General features: G+C 37.9%; 1 protein-coding gene across 1 annotated transcript in view; it reads left to right on the forward strand.

Moving 5' to 3' along the window:
- The window catches only part of LOC124802559 (putative helicase MOV-10), a 343,832-nt gene that overhangs the window by 222,070 nt on the left and 102,511 nt on the right, over positions 1–19,251 (forward strand). Inside the window, exons 11-12 of the mRNA XM_047263426.1 lie at positions 7,045–7,245; positions 13,894–14,041. Of these exons, the coding sequence (XP_047119382.1) occupies positions 7,045–7,245; positions 13,894–14,041 (349 nt within the window). The remainder of the gene's footprint in view (positions 1–7,044; positions 7,246–13,893; positions 14,042–19,251) is intronic.

The following is a 19,251-nucleotide window of genomic DNA, read 5'->3' on the forward strand; positions in this document are numbered from 1 at the left end:
AGGAAGGCAGACAGAAGAGAGGAATGGTGCTCTGCTGCATACCAATCTAAGGGGTGAACACAAAAAGAATAATAATCTAGATTTCTGACCTCCTGTCTGTAGTAGATTTTGCTTTTTAGTTCCAATCGATGCTAGTCTGTTTTCTTTGGGAATACGACCATGTTTTCATTTTTACGACCACCTTTAGCAAATATTCTTCCTATAGATTGAGCTTTTCTTTTCTTTTGTTTTGTTGTGGTGTAAGATTGCCATGACTGTTTTCATCCCAGTGTGGTAGTGATTTTCTTCTAGATTTTTGTACCTTTGGAGAGGGTACACTCACTCTTTATGTTCTGTTATATGCTCTGTAATGTAATTGGAGAGTTTAAAAATCTATTCACCAAGTAGCGGCAGAAAACCACACACACACACACACACACACACACACACACACACACACACAAGGTTATAGAAATCTATGAGATGTCAGAGCCAGTGGCTTTTTTGAAGTGGAAGGAAGAGCTGTGAAGAAAAGGGCTGGTGTGGTTTACGAAATGGGGATATTTGGAAAAGCCACCTAGAATCCCAGGTCAGATGAGACTTACTGGACAGGGTCAGAAGGAAAGATAGATCGTCAGGGGCTGCACCGAAGGAGACATTTTCAAATCTCCCCTCTTCTTCAACCCTTCTATATTTCACCAGTCTTCTTCATTGTGTCTCCCTGTGACTTGACGCCTTCTTGAAGTGGTCCTCTCCATATTGTTGTTATTCCATCCTTAACTATCCATTGTCTTACCCTCATTCCCCTAAGTTGTACTCTGAATTCTGCCCCCCACCCAACCTACAGAAATTCCTAGTGGGCTGTTAGAACCTTTTGCCCAAGGATAAAAACTGTACACACTCTTACAAAAAGCTTGTAGATCTCCCCTCCACCTCTGCCTAAAACACACACACACACACACACACACACACACACACACACACACACACACACACAAATATTTAAACAGTTCCTCTTCCTCTTTTTTTCAGCTAAAGACATACAGAACATACACCAGTTATTGCAATCCTGAAGCCATGATTATAGTTCCTGTTGAAATAACAGTGTTTGATTTTGAGATGGTCTATAGCTCTACAATCATACAGGAGGTAATCAAATGAAAACAAGGCAGACGGAAAAAAATTGGTCAAGTGCGAATAGTAGTTGCGGTTGGAGAATTCTGTAGAAACTTAGTTATCTGTATACATGGTGTGATGAAAAAGTAACTGGAATTTTTTAATTTTGTGAGCTTTATACATCCAATTTTCAAATTCTTTTTTAACTTCATGGTACACTTGTTCTTGATGTATATTTGCATTTTCAGCTGTTTTGGATATGTAGTTTATGTTGACAGTCAGAAAGGTTATACGTATTTTAGAGTGCTCAGCGAATTTTTACTTTGGAGAAAGGTAGATCGAAGAATTTGCATTAAATTTTGCTTTAAAATGGATTAAAGTATAGCATTGCATTTGAAATGTTAACCATGGCGTTTGGTGACTCTACTATGAGAAGATGAGTTCACGAGTGTTAAAACATTTCGAAGAGGATCAGGAAAATGTTAAGGATGAGAACTGCCTTAGCAGATCAGTTACTGGTGACAATGTGGAAGTAGTAAAGAAAATGGTTCTGGAAAATCACTTTATCAACATCAGAGAGGTTGCTGATGATGTTGGCATATAATTTGGCTCACGCCAAGCAATCAGTTTTTTCGTATTTGTTGGCCATGAAATATAAAACAACAAAGTTTGTTCCGAAACTGTTGAATTTTGACCAAAAATGATGTCACATGGACATATCTCAGGAATTGCTGATCGGAGTTGGCTTTTATCGAGAACTTCTAAAGTAGTAGTATGTCAGGTGACAAAACATGGCTGTAGGGATATGATGTTGAAATCAAGGCCCATTCATGCCAATGGAAACTGCGTGAAGAGTCAAGACCAAAAAAAGTTCGATAAATTACGAAGGTTGTTCTCACTATTTCTTTAGATTACAGTGGGATAGTACATCATGAGTTCCCACCTTATGGTCATACAGTCAATAAATAATACCACCTGGAAGTTATGCGATGTATGCATGCAGTAATCCTAACAAAATGACCAGAATTGTAGCAAAACAACCTAAGGAAGTTAAATCTCAATAATGTTCCCACTCACACCTCAATGGGGCAGAATTGCCAAAGGAGCTGAACGCCATGATGAACTCAGAGTTATATATTTGCTTCCAAGATTGGAAAAAAGTATTGGCACAAGAGTATTATAGTGAGGGAGGCTGCTTTGAAGGGAACAAAGTTCTTCTTTAAGAAAACCAAAAATGCCCGTCAATTTTTATCACACCTTGTAGATAGTTCACCCATTGTGGGAATTACGAATCTTGACAACTTTTGCCTGTTATTGATGACAATACTGGTGAGATATCGATCCCAGGTATTCCAAGGTTTTTGAAAATTTTCCAACTTTAAGTTTTAAGTTTAAATTTTTTGTGTGATTTTGCATTTGTGTTGTAACCCCCAAGGAAAAGTAGTCTTAATAGAGGAGAGCTAGACAGTCCGTTAACAGATTTTATTTTCCTCTGTATAATTACAAATTTTCCCCTAATGCTACTGTGAAATCTTGCTTCTTGCCAAATTTAAAGACTCTAGGTCAATGGCAAGTACCCTTTAGGTTTTGATGATTGATTTTGTATCAAAACATGTGAGATAAATAGCCATATCTTTCGATTGCATTGCCTTAGAATAGTGGTCGTCAAACTTTTTTGCTGAAGGGCCAATAGTGACAGTGTAAAACATTCCACCTCTCATTTCTATTAGCCCTGCAGTCACCACGCTAGACACCACTCTGCTGCTGACTTAAGTTCACGGCAAAATTCTTCAACATCCCTTAAAATTAAGCACATTTTAAACTATTACCATCCCTGTAGGTATTTTTGTTCATTACTCAACAAGAAAAATAAACTCTCAAGAAGTTCCTAATGTTAGTTGCTGCTTTCGGATTCTGCTATTAGTTGCTAGAAACATATTATAAAATACGGCAGAGAATCATGGGCCGCACGAACATTTCATTCAGGCCGCATTCGGTCTGCGTGCCGCAGTTTGATGACCGCTGCCTTGGAAGCTTAAATTTTGTACACTGCCAAGGGAATGTAGACCTTAGTATATGACATACATTTCAACTTGTTAAGTGTATCCTTTCTGAGAAAAGGGTTCTTACGTCAGAGGGTCAGATGTAACCACAGTTGGAGAACGCAGTGATTCTATAAGGGTCCCAGTTCCACACATTGAGATACAGAACACTAAAAAGTAAGTAAACTGTGTATTATTTCAAAAGTAATTGCCGTATCTTATGATACATTTCCCCCCCATGAACCATGGACCTTGCCGTTGGTGGGGAGGCTTGCGTGCCTCAGCGATACAGATAGCCGTACCGTAGGTGCAACCACAACGGAGGGGTATCTGTTGAGAGGCCAGACAAACGTGTGGTTCCTGAAGAGGGGCAGCAGCCTTTTCAGTAGTTGCAAGGGCAACAGTCTGGATGATTGACTGATCTGGCCTTGTAACAATAACCAAAACGGCCTTGCTGTGCTGGTACTGCGAACGGCTGAAAGCAAGGGGAAACTACAGCCGTAATTTTTCCCGAGGGCATGCAGCTTTACTGTATGATTACATGATGATGGCGTCCTCTTGGGTAAAATATTCCGGAGGTAAAATAGTCCCCCATTCGGATCTCCGGGCGGGGACTACTCAAGAGGATGTCGTTATCAGGAGAAAGAAAACTGGCGTTCTACGGATCGGAGCGTGGAATGTCAGATCCCTTAATCGGGCAGGTAGGTTAGAAAATTTAAAAAGGGAAATGGATAGGTTGAAGTTAGATATAGTGGGAATTAGTGAAGTTCGGTGGCAGGAGGAACAAGACTTCTGGTCAGGTGACTACAGGGTTATAAACACAAAATCAAATAGGGGTAATGCAGGAGTAGGTTTAATAATGAATAAGAAAATAGGAATGCGGGTAAGCTACTACAAACAGCATAGTGAACGCATTATTGTGGCCAAGATAGATACGAAGCCCACGCCTACTACAGTAGTACAAGTTTATATGCCAACTAGCTCTGCAGATGACGAAGAAATTGAAGAAATGTATGATGAAATAAAAGAAATTATTCAGATTGTGAAGGGAGACGAAAATTTAATAGTCATGGGTGACTGGAATTCGAGTGTAGGAAAAGGGAGAGAAGGAAACATAGTAGGTGAATATGGATTGGGGGACAGAAATGAAAGAGGAAGCCGCCTGGTCGAATTTTGCACAGAGCACAACATAATCATAACCAACACTTGGTTTAAGAATCATGAAAGAAGGTTGTATACATGGAAGAACCCTGGAGATACTAAAAGGTATCAGATAGATTATATAATGGTAAGACAGAGATTTAGGAACCAGGTTTTAAATTGTAAGACATTTCCAGGGGCAGATGTGGACTCTGACCACAATCTATTGGTTATGACCTGTAGATTAAAACTGAAGAAACTGCAAAAAGGTGGGAATTTAAGGAGATGGGACCTGGATAAACTAAAAGAACCAGAGGTTGTACAGAGATTCAGGGAGAGCATAAGGGAGCAATTGACAGGAATGGGGGAAATAAATACAGTAGAAGAAGAATGGGTAGCTTTGAGGGATGAAGTAGTGAAGGCAGCAGAGGATCAAGTAGGTAAAAAGACGAGGGCTAGTAGAAATCCTTGGGTAACAGAAGAAATATTGAATTTAATTGATGAAAGGAGAAAATATAAAAATGCAGTAAGTGAAACAGGCAAAAAGGAATACAAACGTCTCAAAAATGAGATCGACAGGAAGTGCAAAATGGCTAAGCAGGGATGGCTAGAGGACAAATGTAAGGATGTAGAGGCCTATCTCACTAGGGGTAAGATAGATACCGCCTACAGGAAAATTAAAGAGACCTTTGGAGATAAGAGAACCACTTGTATGAATATCAAGAGCTCAGATGGAAACCCAGTTCTAAGCAAAGAAGGGAAAGCAGAAAGGTGGAAGGAGTATATAGAGGGTCTATACAAGGGCGATGTACTTGAGGACAATATTATGGAAATGGAAGAGGATGTAGATGAAGATGAAATGGGAGATATGATACTGCGTGAAGAGTTTGACAGTGCACTGAAAGACCTGAGTCGAAACAAGGCCCCCGGAGTAGACAATATTCCATTGGAACTACTGACGGCCTTGGGAGAGCCAGTCCTGACAAAACTCTACCATCTGGTGAGCAAGATATATGAAACAGGCGAAATACCCTCAGACTTCAAGAAGAATATAATAATTCCAATCCCAAAGAAAGCAGGTGTTGACAGATGTGAAAATTACCGAACTATCAGCTTAATAAGTCACAGCTGCAAAATACTAACACGAATTCTTTACAGACGAATGGAAAAACTAGTAGAAGCCAACCTCGGGGAAGATCAGTTTGGATTCCGTAGAAACACTGGAACACGTGAGGCAATATTGACCTTACGACTTATCTTAGAAGAAAGATTAAGGAAAGGCAAACCTACGTTTCTAGCATTTGTAGACTTAGAGAAAGCTTTTGACAATGTTGACTGGAATACTCTCTTTCAAATTCTGAAGGTGGCAGGGGTAAAATACAGGGAGCGAAAGGCTATTTACAATTTGTACAGAAACCAGATGGCAGTTATAAGAGTCGAGGGACATGAAAGGGAAGCAGTGGTTGGGAAGGGAGTAAGACAGGGTTGTAGCCTTTCCCCGATGTTGTTCAATCTGTATATTGAGCAAGCAGTAAAGGAAACAAAAGAAAATTTCGGAGTAGGTATTAAAATTCATGGAGAAGAAATAAAAACTTTGAGGTTCGCCGATGACATTGTAATTCTGTCAGAGACAGCAAAGGACTTGGAAGAGCAGTTGAATGGAATGGACAGTGTCTTGAAAGGAGGATATAAGATGAACATCAACAAAAGCAAAACAAGGATAATGGAATGTAGTCTAATTAAGTCGGGTGATGCTGAGGGAATTAGATTAGGAAATGAGGCACTTAAAGTAGTAAAGGAGTTTTGCTATTTGGGGAGCAAAATAACTGATGATGGTCGAAGTAGAGAGGATATAAAATGTAGGCTGGCAATGGCAAGGAAAGCGTTTCTGAAGAAGAGAAATTTGTTAACATCGAGTATAGATTTAAGTGTCAGGAAGTCATTTCTGAAAGTATTCGTATGGAGTGTAGCCATGTATGGAAGTGAAACATGGACGATAAATAGTTTGGACAAGAAGAGAATAGAAGCTTTCGAAATGTGGTGCTACAGAAGAATGCTGAAGATTAGATGGGTAGATCACATAACTAATGAGGAAGTATTGAATAGGATTGGGGAGAAGAGAAGTTTGTGGCACAACTTGACCAGAAGAAGGGATCGGTTGGTAGGACATGTTCTGAGGCATCAAGGGATCACCAATTTAGTATTGGAGGGCAGCGTGGAGGGTAAAAATCGTAGAGGGAGACCAAGAGATGAATACACTAAGCAGATTCAGAAGGATGTAGGTTGCAGTAGGTACTGGGAGATGAAAAAGCTTGCACAGGATAGAGTAGCATGGAGAGCTGCATCAAACCAGTCTCAGGACTGAAGACCACAACAACAACATGATACATTTATTCTACTGAGAGGTAAACGGACATTGCCTTCGTGAAAAAAATACTTGCAATTGCCTAGAGAACCATGATTGCACACAGGCATGCTCCTCTCCATTCAGTGAGAAATTGACAGCCACAAACATCTTTCATCATCATCAGGGCTCCAAAAATATGGAATCAATATCAGGAGAGACTGGGACTGTGTGGAGGATGTGGTTTCAGTTACCTGCGACTGCAGTGCAGTCGCAAGTGTGTGTGTGTGTGTGTGTGTGTGTGTGTGTGTGTGTGTGTGTGTGTGTGTGTATCTGCGACCCTTTCATTACTCTTAGATGTATAAATTTTAAATTCTCGTCTTGGTTGATTTGATGCTAAGAAAGTTTTCTTGCATTTGCCAGGTTTCTGGAACGATATTTTGCAGCACAGCCCACAGAATTGCGGTTTGCTGTTCGCTTTGCCTTCAACCGATATCCTCTCGTGGTAATGCATCGTGCTATTGATTACTGTGAGAGAGATAAGTTACTAGATGTCGTTGTGTTTCCACGTGCTCCTAAGAAGAGATTGCAAACTTTCCTTAATGGCAGGCTCAATTCAATCAGGTATAAGGTTTAACAGCTTACATTGAAGTATATTCACATCTTTTAAATATTGTTAAAAAGCACATTAATTGTATTTTAAATTATTATTATTATTATTATTATTATTATTATTAGTAGTAGTAGTAGTAGTAGTAGTAGTAGTAGTAGTAATTCATATTAATAAAATCATAACAAAGCTGTGCTCAAACTAAAGGTTGGTGTGCTGACAACATTGTTTTACTAGGCATGTTCCTATTGGAAAAGGTATGTAGCTGTCTTCCTATTACCCTCCATCTGACTTATCCAGTTACAGGGGTATCTACAGTTTAATGTAGACTCTAAACCATTGGACGTATTTGCATCTTCACATTGACAAATTGTACTAGAGGTGAAAGAAGTCAATGTAAGAGAAAATCATGCAGCTGACTTGGATCAGATCCAGGACCTGTGGATTTATTACAATGAAGTTATATAAGTAAATATTTACTAATACTACTAATTTACAGAAACTAGATATATACAAAGAGTCAGGAGCGTGTAGATGTGTGTTGACAGAGCAGTTCAGCTATCTGGCTATTAAAGAGTGTGAAGTGGTGGAAGTTATGTCCATTATCATCAGATTTTACTTTATAAGAGAACAAGACTGGCAGAAATATATTCGTAGTTGGCTTTGTAGAGATATTTGGGAAGATATTGGCTACAATAGGAGGAAAAATTGTCCTTTGACAACTCTCCTTTCACAAACATTGACAGAACATTTTTATGTAATTTTTCCAAGAAGGTTTCACAGTTAACAAAACTAAATGCATCTCATTAGTGCACACTGCTTCCAGGGCAACAACACAAAAACACATTCCATCCGAGTCATAAAAATTACTGTAAAAAGAAAAGTACTTTTATCTTCCCCTTTCATTTGACTGGAAACTAAATACCTAATTTGGCTGAACTAAAGAGAATATAAGTTTTTCATGTTACACTTGTCAGTTTTATGTGTAATTACTCTGCTAAAAAAAGTTTTATTTATTTCTACAAAATACTTGTTTTTTTTCTCATTTAAATGTTGCAACAAACAAATTCTTGACTATAGTGGTTCTATTTAAAAACAACAAACCAAGGATTCTTTCAGAGTTAGGAATCACATGCAAACAGGGCACTGTTGGAAAAAGAACTGTATTAGAGCAGCAAATGGGCTGTGATCAGTTGCTCTGTCATCACTCAGTACATAAATATGATGAACAATTCTGCTTTCTGTGTTGTAATGATTAAAGTCTTTCTCATTATGTTAAATGGTTCAAATGGCTCTGAGCACTATGGGACTTAACATCTGTGGTCATCAGTCCCCTAGAACTTAGAACTACTTAAACCTAACTAACCTAAGGACATCACTCACATCCATGCCCGAGGCAGGATTCGAACCTGTGACCGTAGCAGTCGCGCAGTTCCGGACTGAGCGCCTAGAACCGCGAGACCACCGCGGCCGGCCATTATGTTATGTTCTGCATTTCCTTCTGCAAGCAGTCTTTTAACATACATAGAATTCCCAGTTAATAAATTACACGCAATAAAATATCTACTATCATTCTGGCATTTACTTGTATGAACAGTTATTATCCTCCAGAGACAAAATACATCATCCATGTAGTCTGCAGGTGCCACATCTAAATAGGGGCCCTCTCACAAACATTCACAACTATGTGATTTAGGACAAGCTACTCAATTCTGCAGACAAGAATCTCCATGTGAACACGATGTCATTTAAGAGGCAGGTATGCAGTTAAGCCACCATTCTGATATACCCTGTAGTTGCCTGCCAGCATATTCAGACATACACTCATGGCATGTGGCATTGTCACACATGCTGTTGTGCGCTGTCACAGACTCTTCTATCAGTTGTCTACAGTATGTGACGGGATTGTTGCGAACTCTTTTGCAGATTCCTGTCAGTAACTCACAGTATGTAACACGACATGGCGAATTCCTGTTGCTGGACAAAGGACGTTTTACAGAATTCATAAATATGTACAAAGAGTGACAGTTCTTGTTGAAAGTGAGTTTCAAAAACTATATAAATAAGAATTTAAAGACTGAAGCTTACGATAAATTGGTTGCATTTTACATATCAATTTCCTTGAAGTAAACCATGGCTTTGCTACCAAAAAATGAAGCTTTTTGGAGATCATTTAAAGAGGATCGAAGAAAGTTTGCGATAATAAGTGTAGTGGCAGGTCTTTTGATTATGTTTGTGTACAAAATTTTTGGTACTATGATTTGCTTTTATTCATTGTTGATCAAAAGCTGCCAAGGTTTGCTGAAAACTGTGACCACACAGACTGATTTGTGTGATAGTAATACGTATAAACTCAGTCGGTTACAAGCACCATCCCATGGTTCAACCCCTGTTTCTTCTTCATTTCCTCTTACATCCGTAGGATCTCACACTTGTGTTGCAAATCGAGGCACTACTTCCCCTTCACAAATTTTATGACCAATATGGTAATTGTATGACCCTCAGACTAATAACAGTGACGAGTCTTTTTTTCTCATTTTTAAGCAATGACATTACTAAAAAAAAAAAAAAAAAAAATACTTTGATGTCTATGCGAGTTTTCTTCCCTGCAATTTTCATATTTCTTAAATAAAAAATATTAATATACAATAACAAATACTTTTAAATGTTCACCTTCTCATAAAGTGCTTCGCATGTCTCTGGATTATATTAGGCAGCAGCAGTGTGGAAAGTCCTGTGGACAGTTTTTAAATCATTGAAGGAGTGACCCGAATCTGAGAGTAGCAGTAAGATGTTCCTCTGCAGAAATGCTCTTCATCACTGTGTCATTCCAATTGGTTTTGTCCTTGAGGATGTCTTGCAATAAGTCATTGTCAAATACTTTCAGTAGGCATGTGGGTAATTGTCTTCCAGCTCTTTAATCAAACAAATATGATTTTGACAGTAATTCCCCTCCAGAACCTAAGTACCACATTTTTTCCCATGTTCATAGCTGCAACACTTGCTGCTATAGTGGTGGTAATAAGACTTGTTAGATTTGTTTTGGCACATAAATAATTGATGCAGCCAAGGTATTTGACACACACACACACACACACACACACACACACACACACTCTCTCTCTCTCTCTCTCTCTCTCTCTCTCTCTCTCTCTCTCTCTCTCTCTCTCTCTCTCTCTCTCTCTCTCTCTAACACACTAACACAGTGCAAAATCTTAAAACTGACAAAACTCCACATGCCGTGCTTGTGCGCATACCTGCATGCAAGTTTCACCATTCACATCTAGATGCTCGTGCATGGGCACACAGCAGTCCTGAATGCTGACTTGCATGTGGGTAAGACCGTGCCCTGACACTTCACTCTATGCCCCCTTGCACCACAGTTCTACTTGCGTTCGAATTGTGTGCGCAGATTCAACCCAATCAGTGCGCTGTTAAAACTGTACGTATGAGGGCCCCCAATCTAATCTCATATGGCAGATATGGAGGATTAATCCAAGGTAGATGTGTTTTGGGACAGTAGTTCTTACAATTGGGGGATGTTTTAACAAGTATATGTTGCAACTAATCTTTTTTACAGGTGTAGCTGATATGCTCTTTCCATGTAAGATGCCCATCCATCAAAATGGTAAGATTTCATTTTACCATTTGTTGCACCTGGAAACAGTCATCTGGCATTTGTGGCAACTTGTGGTGGCTATAATTTAACCAAGACTTAAACTCAATTCCCTTATTCTTATTCTGCAGGTGTTTCTTTATGGTGACATATTCTGTGATCGGACCAGTGATCTCTTCATTGTTTTGCACTGTTAACTGTTCTGTGTAATCCCAGCTAATAATAGATCTATCTTCATTATAGTTAATTAAACTCACTGTGGTACATGATTAATATATACAATGACTAAAAATAGTCCAAGAGTATTTCGCTGCTGTGTTGTTTCTTTCACTCCTAGAATCTTCTCTCCATTTTTATAACGTAGTTGGTACTCTATCTTCTATTGCTGTGTCACATACACCCAGAAGGAAGAGAATTGGACCAAGAAAGTATACCTGAGGAACGCTTATTTTCTGTTTTCTGTATGTGAGAGATCTCTCTTATTGTTTTTCCTTTGTTAATATTTTGTTTCTATTTTCCCCATCCTATTTCTCAAGAACAAGGTGAACCAATTTAATGCAGTAATTCTGACACTTGTGTGATAGGAACTGCCCCAAAAGTACTTTTGTGGTCCTGAATATGAAAATCTTAAATTTAAAAAATGCCAATGGCATTTTGTTTTTTGTACACTGTTTGTATGGCATTTTATAGAAAATGTAACTGGCACTAGTCGTCAGTTTATTTTCCTAAAGCTACACAGGGTAACACTGAGGAGTTTCTTTTGTGTAAAAATTTCATTTATCGGTTGTATGCCACTTTCCTACGATTTTGCCAAACCCTGATAATAAGGCGATTGATCTATACTTTTCTACATTGGTTTTGTCTCCCTTCTGGAAAGGCCCCACTTTGGCAACTTTAAACATTCAGGAAATGTACCTGTCAAAAAAAAAAAAGTGTTTATTCTATTTGCAAGAGGTACCAATATGTTTGTTTCGCATTGCTTTGTGGTGCAATCGTGAATAACATTAATTCCTGCACATGTTTCTTTGAAAGTTCATGATGGAGTACATAGCATTCAGTGATACAAAGGTGCAATTGACCTGTGCTATACTCCAGCTCATAAATCAGCTTCTGTCGATGTGAAGTGAGTAGATATTCCTATGATCAGTAGATAATGATGATACAAAAAAAATTTCTCCATTCAGTCAAAAATTATGTTCAACATTTTTTTCAATGTATTGTACACAGAGATAATCAATAATTAAAACACTCCACAAAATTATCCAAAAAAATTGTAAAGCACTGTTTTTTTTTCCATTATTTATGTTACTGCAACAAAATTGAATTAATGCAATTATGGTTACTTACAGTTAACTACTGGTCAAGAATTTCCAAATTTTGACAATTACAGAACACATGATATCAGCATTGTTTTGTAAGTCTATTTTGTAATAAATAGATATCTGAAAAATTAAAGCAATATAAGGAAACCCAAAGTTAATTTAGTGAAGACCGTATTTTTCTTTAGTAACATTGATCACAAAAATTACAGGAAAATTTCCTGATGGTCTCAACAATAAATATTCATTTGTGTAGTTTTGTTTTCATGTTGGTAAATCTGCTAACATTATTTAAAGCTCAAAAGTTAATTTTAGTTTAAGGTAACAGACTTCAAAAATACAATAAAAATAATCACTCTAAACAAAATTATGAAAATATCATTCTACAGTTTTCATCTACCGCCCCATTACTTCCCCTCCTCTCTCGATAGCGGAATCGCCAGCCAATCACTCTAATTCATTGTTGACTGCTGCCCACCAGTGACGGCAGTGGGAGTTGTCAAAGTCTTTCTCCATTTCAAGTTGTTGCAATACTATCTATTTCATCTGAAACTATTTGCAAATGTAGATTGAAGAGAGACAAGTGTCCATGGATATAGCTGTGTGATAAGACAGACGGATTCCAGTAGTACCAGTCACTAATTCTTTCGCAATTTAATTGGACTGTAATTCTGTACAGGATGCAGCACAGATACATCACTGATTTCAGCACTCTTGTGTCAAACCTCTACTACACCACCAGGTAGTTGTAAGCTATTGCTGTGATTAGTTGCAGTGTTATTGTGGGCGAAATGAAACAGTTTGCGGGAGAATTCATCTTCGCAACTAAAGCAGTGCTATCGTTGAGTTCCCAAAAGCAGATTGTGCTGCTTCAGTTGAAAATTATTAAAGCATGAGAGCTCTTTACAGTACTGGCTGTGGTGATCTTATCACTCTGTGTCACTCAGGAAATGGATGTAAATGCAGTCTTCAGTTGTAAAAATTATGGCATACATGCCAATGGAACTATCTGTATTGATTTTCTGGCACCAAATTTGACTGTGATCTCAGCTAGTTACATAGGGACCAAGTTGTTGCAATGTGCCTTTGGAGGTTTTGAGGGAAGAGAGAGAATGTTTTGTTGCAACAGGTCAACGATACGCTACACACTCTGTGTGTGGACATGGAAGGGCTTAGAAGGCCACAGCTTCCATCAGTCCAGATCTGGTGCCATGTGGTTCAGTTTGTTATTAAAAGGTAGGTAGTTATGAATGGGCATCATAATGTCACCTGTAAAGAAATCCAGATGAAGGCGACAGCCTGGTTGTTGAAACAGAAGGTGGAATTCTTCCGAGATGGCTGTGTGAAACTTGTTTCGTATTGGCTAAAGTGTATTCATTTATTTGGTGAGCACGTAAAAACAAAAGCCTATGTTCCCAGAATGAAATTTTCGCACTGCAGCGGAGTGTGTTCTAATATGAAACTTCCTGGCAGATTAAAATTGTGTGCTGGATCGAGTCATGGTCCAGCACACAGTTTTAATCTGCCAGGAAGTTTGAAAAGAGTATGTTATTTCTGATGAAATTTTGTGGAAAGTTTTCATGATTGATTTACCAAAAAATTCTTAGCCTCTTTCTTGTGCTATCTATGGAGGCATTACGCGTCATCCAACACTTGTTGATTGGCACTCTGTACTCTATAATGGCCTCATATATCATAATTTCTAATCATAATTTGCTGTCAATTAGCTTCTACAACAGACAACTGGTGAACAATCCGGCACAAAAACAGGCTGTGGTAAGCATTCTACAAGGATCATCACGGCCTGCTCCGTACATCATCTATGGACCTCCAGGGACAGGAAAAACAGCAACGTTAGTAGAAGCTATTCTACAGGTTAGTTTAGATCCTTAATTTTCTTTTTTAATTATGCTCTGGATGTAAGTGTTTGATAGATTTTGTAGAAAGTTTGCTACACTCTAAATCTGTCTAATACTGAATCGGTAAGTTATTTATAAATAAAAACACATGTCTGTAAAACACTATTTATTTCTTACCATATGCAGTTTTAATTTACATTGTTATTTATTAGAGTAAAATTCATAACAAGGGTTGAAGATGATAGTGTAACAGCCATTAACATCTTATTCTTCAACCTGACTACATTCAGTGAATTGATGTGAAAACAATAATAAATGGTTTATCTGACCATGTTGGTAAAAGTGGAACAATAAAGTATTGAGCAGCTAAGTCAGTGTCACAAAGGCAAAAATAATGCTTAACAGCAGAATAAACATTGACTCGATCAGAGTGTGTATTGATAAATCAAGGGAAGGATGCTGGGAAGACACATAGAATGCAAACAGTGACAGTCACATCTTTCACTCTTCAATTCCAACAGGCTCCCAACTCTTTTGAGAGTAAGTGTATGGTGAATGTGGGGCATCGAGCCATTACAGCTTGTCTCCTCCTTCTGTGCTGAAGTTTGCTTCCTTATCTCTTTTCTCTGACTTATTCTGCGGGAGAGAGTCGCTGCTAACAACCTAATTCACTTCCAGCATGTCGATTCTGACTTCCCTCACTTGTTTCCTTATTTTACACCACTTGTTTCAGTTAATTTATGTTCAGTCCTCTCCCCCCTCCTCTCACACCTCCCCTGCCCCTTTGGTGAGGCCCTTTCCTCGCAGATATTTGATGGTGAGAAGAGTCTGTACTTGCATTCCAGAGCAAGAAAAGTTTTTCCAGTGTACATTTGACATAATGGCGATGAAATGGAGACTACTGAAGAAGAAAGTGGAAGGATCAATCAAAGTAGCTGGTCAGTAATATGAAAAGGATAAATTGCTATTAACCAAATAGAGGAGGTAGTGAGTCACAGACACAAACAATGAAGCGAGTTCTAAACTTTTAGCTTTTGGGCAAAAGAAGTCATTTTTCAGAAGCAGAAAAAGAAGAAACTAACTCTCTCTCTCTCTCTCTCTCTCTCTTTTAGTTAGTTAGTGCTTTTGTTTACTTACCATTGAATTGTAAGAGATCCATACTATATCACCATTTACAATTGATCAACAAACTGATTACTGTCTTTTAATGGTAAGAAGTGTTAAATGAGTTCTAAGTCTCAATTTTTCTAATTTTCATTCAAAATTTGAGGCATTTGTTCAACACATAAATTGCACAATGTACATTTCACGTGGTTTACGTGTTTGTTACTATGAATCCGTTTCATGATCTGTACAGCACATGAAGACTGATGAATTGCAGTTAATAATATGTTTGATTTGTGAATGTGAGGCAGTGTTGTGCATTGTTTGCATGTTGTTGTGACAACTCTTGTGGAACACCACATAATAAATAATAGTGAACTCACATGGAAACACATAGCATGCAACGACATTATTTCACCTATATAACATTCAAACATGATAAGAGTGTAAGGTTTTAAACTTCTTGACACTGTTTTCAGGTTCTTTATTATAACAGGTGATTTTTAAGCTACTGTGGAACCTTCTTGGACAACTTACTCTAACACAGGTTCTGCATGAAACTTCGATGCTCAAAACTAGTTGCAGAAAGACATATAAAGTAAATTTAGCTACTGAGAGATAAAAATGAGTTTTTCAGGAAAGATTGTAGTTAAGCTAATCATACAGGTTGTCCTAAACCATCTGAAACCAAACCACCACAATTGTAATTAAATGTATATAGACCTTCCAGTTTAAGGTACACTGCCAGGGAGTTTTAAAAATATAAATTGTCAGCCGTAAAATCTTGCTCAGAAGACTGTCTTGTACTGAATCATGGTGTTAAGTTGTCAATAGTGATGTTTGATTTCAGTTATTAATTTTCCAACAAATTTGAACCAAGATGATAGAATGCTAATATAAAGATGTTCAAAGCAAGCATTTATTTTAACCTTTTAAGTACACCTGCTGATTTTGGTACTGTCACGTGTGAGGTCTGGAAGTATCCCAACAGAGCTTAGGTATGTTTATAAATAATTGTTGGAAATATGTTGCATATTTACATAATAAAAGACAACATATTTATTATTTAAATCTGTTATTGTGCTTATAATAATCAGTCTTAACAGAAATTTTAAATCATTTACAAAAACATTTGTTTTTTAATTTTATAGCTCAGATAAAATAAAATGAAAATCAACTCAAAAATTAACTTCTAATTAAACTCTTTCTTAATAACAGAATATGGACATAAAATGAAATTAAAATTTTAAAGCAAAAGTAACTAATGCGAAAAAAATGACAGCGCATTATGTGCCTACAAATAGATTCATTTTCTTTGGAGTTGCAGGACAAACAATAATTGTGTTTGAATTAGGCTTACAGATACCTTTTTTGTAAGTTTTACATATTAGAGAGCTCTTCAACTTTTGACCTAGGGCAGATATAACACCTTTGCTCGTTAGAAACACTAAGGCTATTCACATCTGTGTTGGGCATTGATAAAGTTTTTTCTCTGCCAATCAACTTGCTCATTGTTTCAGGTATATCTTCGGCCAAATATGGGCTACTTTGGGGTTATTTTCTAGTCTGCTGCAAACATATGGCTTTACAAGGCTTGTTGCAATGGAAATGGGCTTTATGTAATCGTTATGGCCTTTTGTTACGAAATATGCAGTATAGCAGCATGGTTGTGTTTTGTCATCTTCTTGTTCTTCGTGAACATGAATAATTTGAGCATTTCAAATCCGTCAACTCCTCCTTTACTGTGGTTGTAAAATTCTATTTTTCCATTTTCTTGGATAGTTGATTTACAGACACTGTGTGTTGCATAGAATGTAGTAAAACTACACTTTTATACTTCTTTGGATTGAATGACCCAATGGTCTTGTCTCAGCCAAATACAAATGATGATGATTCGGTGTGTCTTCTTTTATAAGACAGAAGCTCTTGATGAATTTCCCATTTGTTTTTTCATGCAGTACCCATGTTAGTCCTCAGTTCGATAATTCATCTCCTAACCCAACAGATGTAAACCTGTCTCCAGTGATGTTTTTATTAGTTCCATAAAATGGCTGTGCATGCTTAGCGCATCCTGCTTTGGCACTGCGAAAGGGATACTTCTGGGTAGGTGGTTTTCCAGTGTATATAAATGCATTATACAAGTAATGAGTTTTTGCATCACAAATCACTGATTTTCAGGCCATATTTTCCTGGTCTACTTTTGATATTCATTCTGAATGAGGACTTTTCTTGAAATTTTACCAACATTTCAACACACCAATATTCTGAACAAGAATAGTTCGTGCTATGATTATTAATAAACTTTTCAAAAATTTCTGGTATCAAGGTCAGTCTATCTGTAGATTTTTCTTTCTTCTCATGCACTGACATCATCAAAGGCTACATTGAAATGAATGAATCTCTCCATTCCCATTACACCCTGAAGAATACCTCTACCACTAAAATCAGTTGCTCGTAGCGATCTAATATCTTAATGACTTACCTTGAATATCGATGCAAACAGAAGTAATCCAAGGTAAGCTCATAACTCACAGCAATGTTATTTAGCATAATATGGCTGTAATAATGGAGCTGAATATTTGTCCTCAAGTTTCTTCTTGGTATAGAGCACGATAGTCTGTCACACCATTGGTAAATAATAGCTCACAGCACTACACACACACACACACTGGCAACATTTCATTTTTACAAACAGCAGACCCTTCCAATCTCTCACTCTCTCGTATAATGTTGTGCTGTCATATACGAGATGAATTTCAGGCTGATTTATGCCATTTATATCTGTTCTTACCATAAAAATAGTTTCCTGGGCTGTGTTTTCCTTCCTCTTCACTAGAATGAGGTCCTTCAGTTTGCTCGACCTCTGAACCAGAAAGGTGTTCACTGTGTATGAAATAAAGATAGCTGTTGTCGTCAACTTCTTCTTCTTCTTCTTCTACTACTACTACTACTACTACTACTACTTCTTCTTCTGGGTTATTTCTTTGTATGTCTTCACTTTCTGAGTCAGTGACTTCTTCTAACAATTTCAAAATGTCCTCATAACAGAGAAAGTGAGCAATTGTTATAAATGTACAGAAATAAAAGCAAATAACCATATTGGCATATTGTAAATAAATACTATGTAAAAGTGCCCGTGTGGTCTACAGAAACCCCCACAATGTAAAACAGATACTTACTGTTGCGATGGTGTGGAGCATGTCCGTAGTGTGCCAACAGTAGAAATTATAAACAAAAAGTCTCGTGGTGCCTGCTCAGGCACGCGTGAAGTTGAAGCTTAATAATCATTTGTTAAACAAGTAGAGTTACGCGAGTTGCAGCGGTACAGTCTGTTTCTCTTACGTGATAATGCTACCAAGACTGTCATCAAATGAAAATTCCTGTATACTAACACTCCTTGAATACAGTTTCGCTATCAAGTCCAAATTAATTTGCAGTTTGGGATACAATATTGACATGTAAGCATAATCACCCCCAATAGCTAGCTTATGGTATACACCCTAACCTTACACCAAAAAATTAAACACGGATTGTCTGTAAACTGAATACTACTAGTTAACCCATTCCCTGTTCCACTGCCTATGTGCCTCCACGCGAGTCCTAAATAATCTCATCTTGTCTTTGCAATCATTATGCAAAATTTATGATGACTATAAGGTATATTTAGGGGACAACACTAATGCTGCCAAACCTGTGGTGGACTGGGTGTGGGGCTCAGGGGACAGAGGAGAGGAGGGAAGTAGAAAAGAATGGAAAGGCCTGTTCTGGTGGGATAGAAGGTGTGGGTAGAGCTGGAGTGGTGGCAGATAAGTGGATAAGCATCACAAACACACACACACACACACACACACACACACACACACACACTGTTGGAGGACAGGGACTAGCAGAGGTTGAGGCAAACTGTTTTGTGGAAACAAAGGATGTATTGCAAGGAGAGCTCCCAAATGTGCAGATGCTGTCAAGCAGTCATGGGTGACCCAGCTGTTTCTTGGCTACTGTTTGGTTGTGGTCATTCATGTGAACAGACAGCTTTTTAATTGTGACTTCTGAAATTTTCCCGCCGTATTTCTTCTTCTAATAATTTCTGGGTATGCAGCCGGATCCCGTAGACATTCTGCC

Source organism: Schistocerca piceifrons, chromosome 6 (assembly GCF_021461385.2).
Source record: "Schistocerca piceifrons isolate TAMUIC-IGC-003096 chromosome 6, iqSchPice1.1, whole genome shotgun sequence".
Taxonomy (NCBI): Eukaryota; Metazoa; Arthropoda; class Insecta; order Orthoptera; family Acrididae; genus Schistocerca; species Schistocerca piceifrons.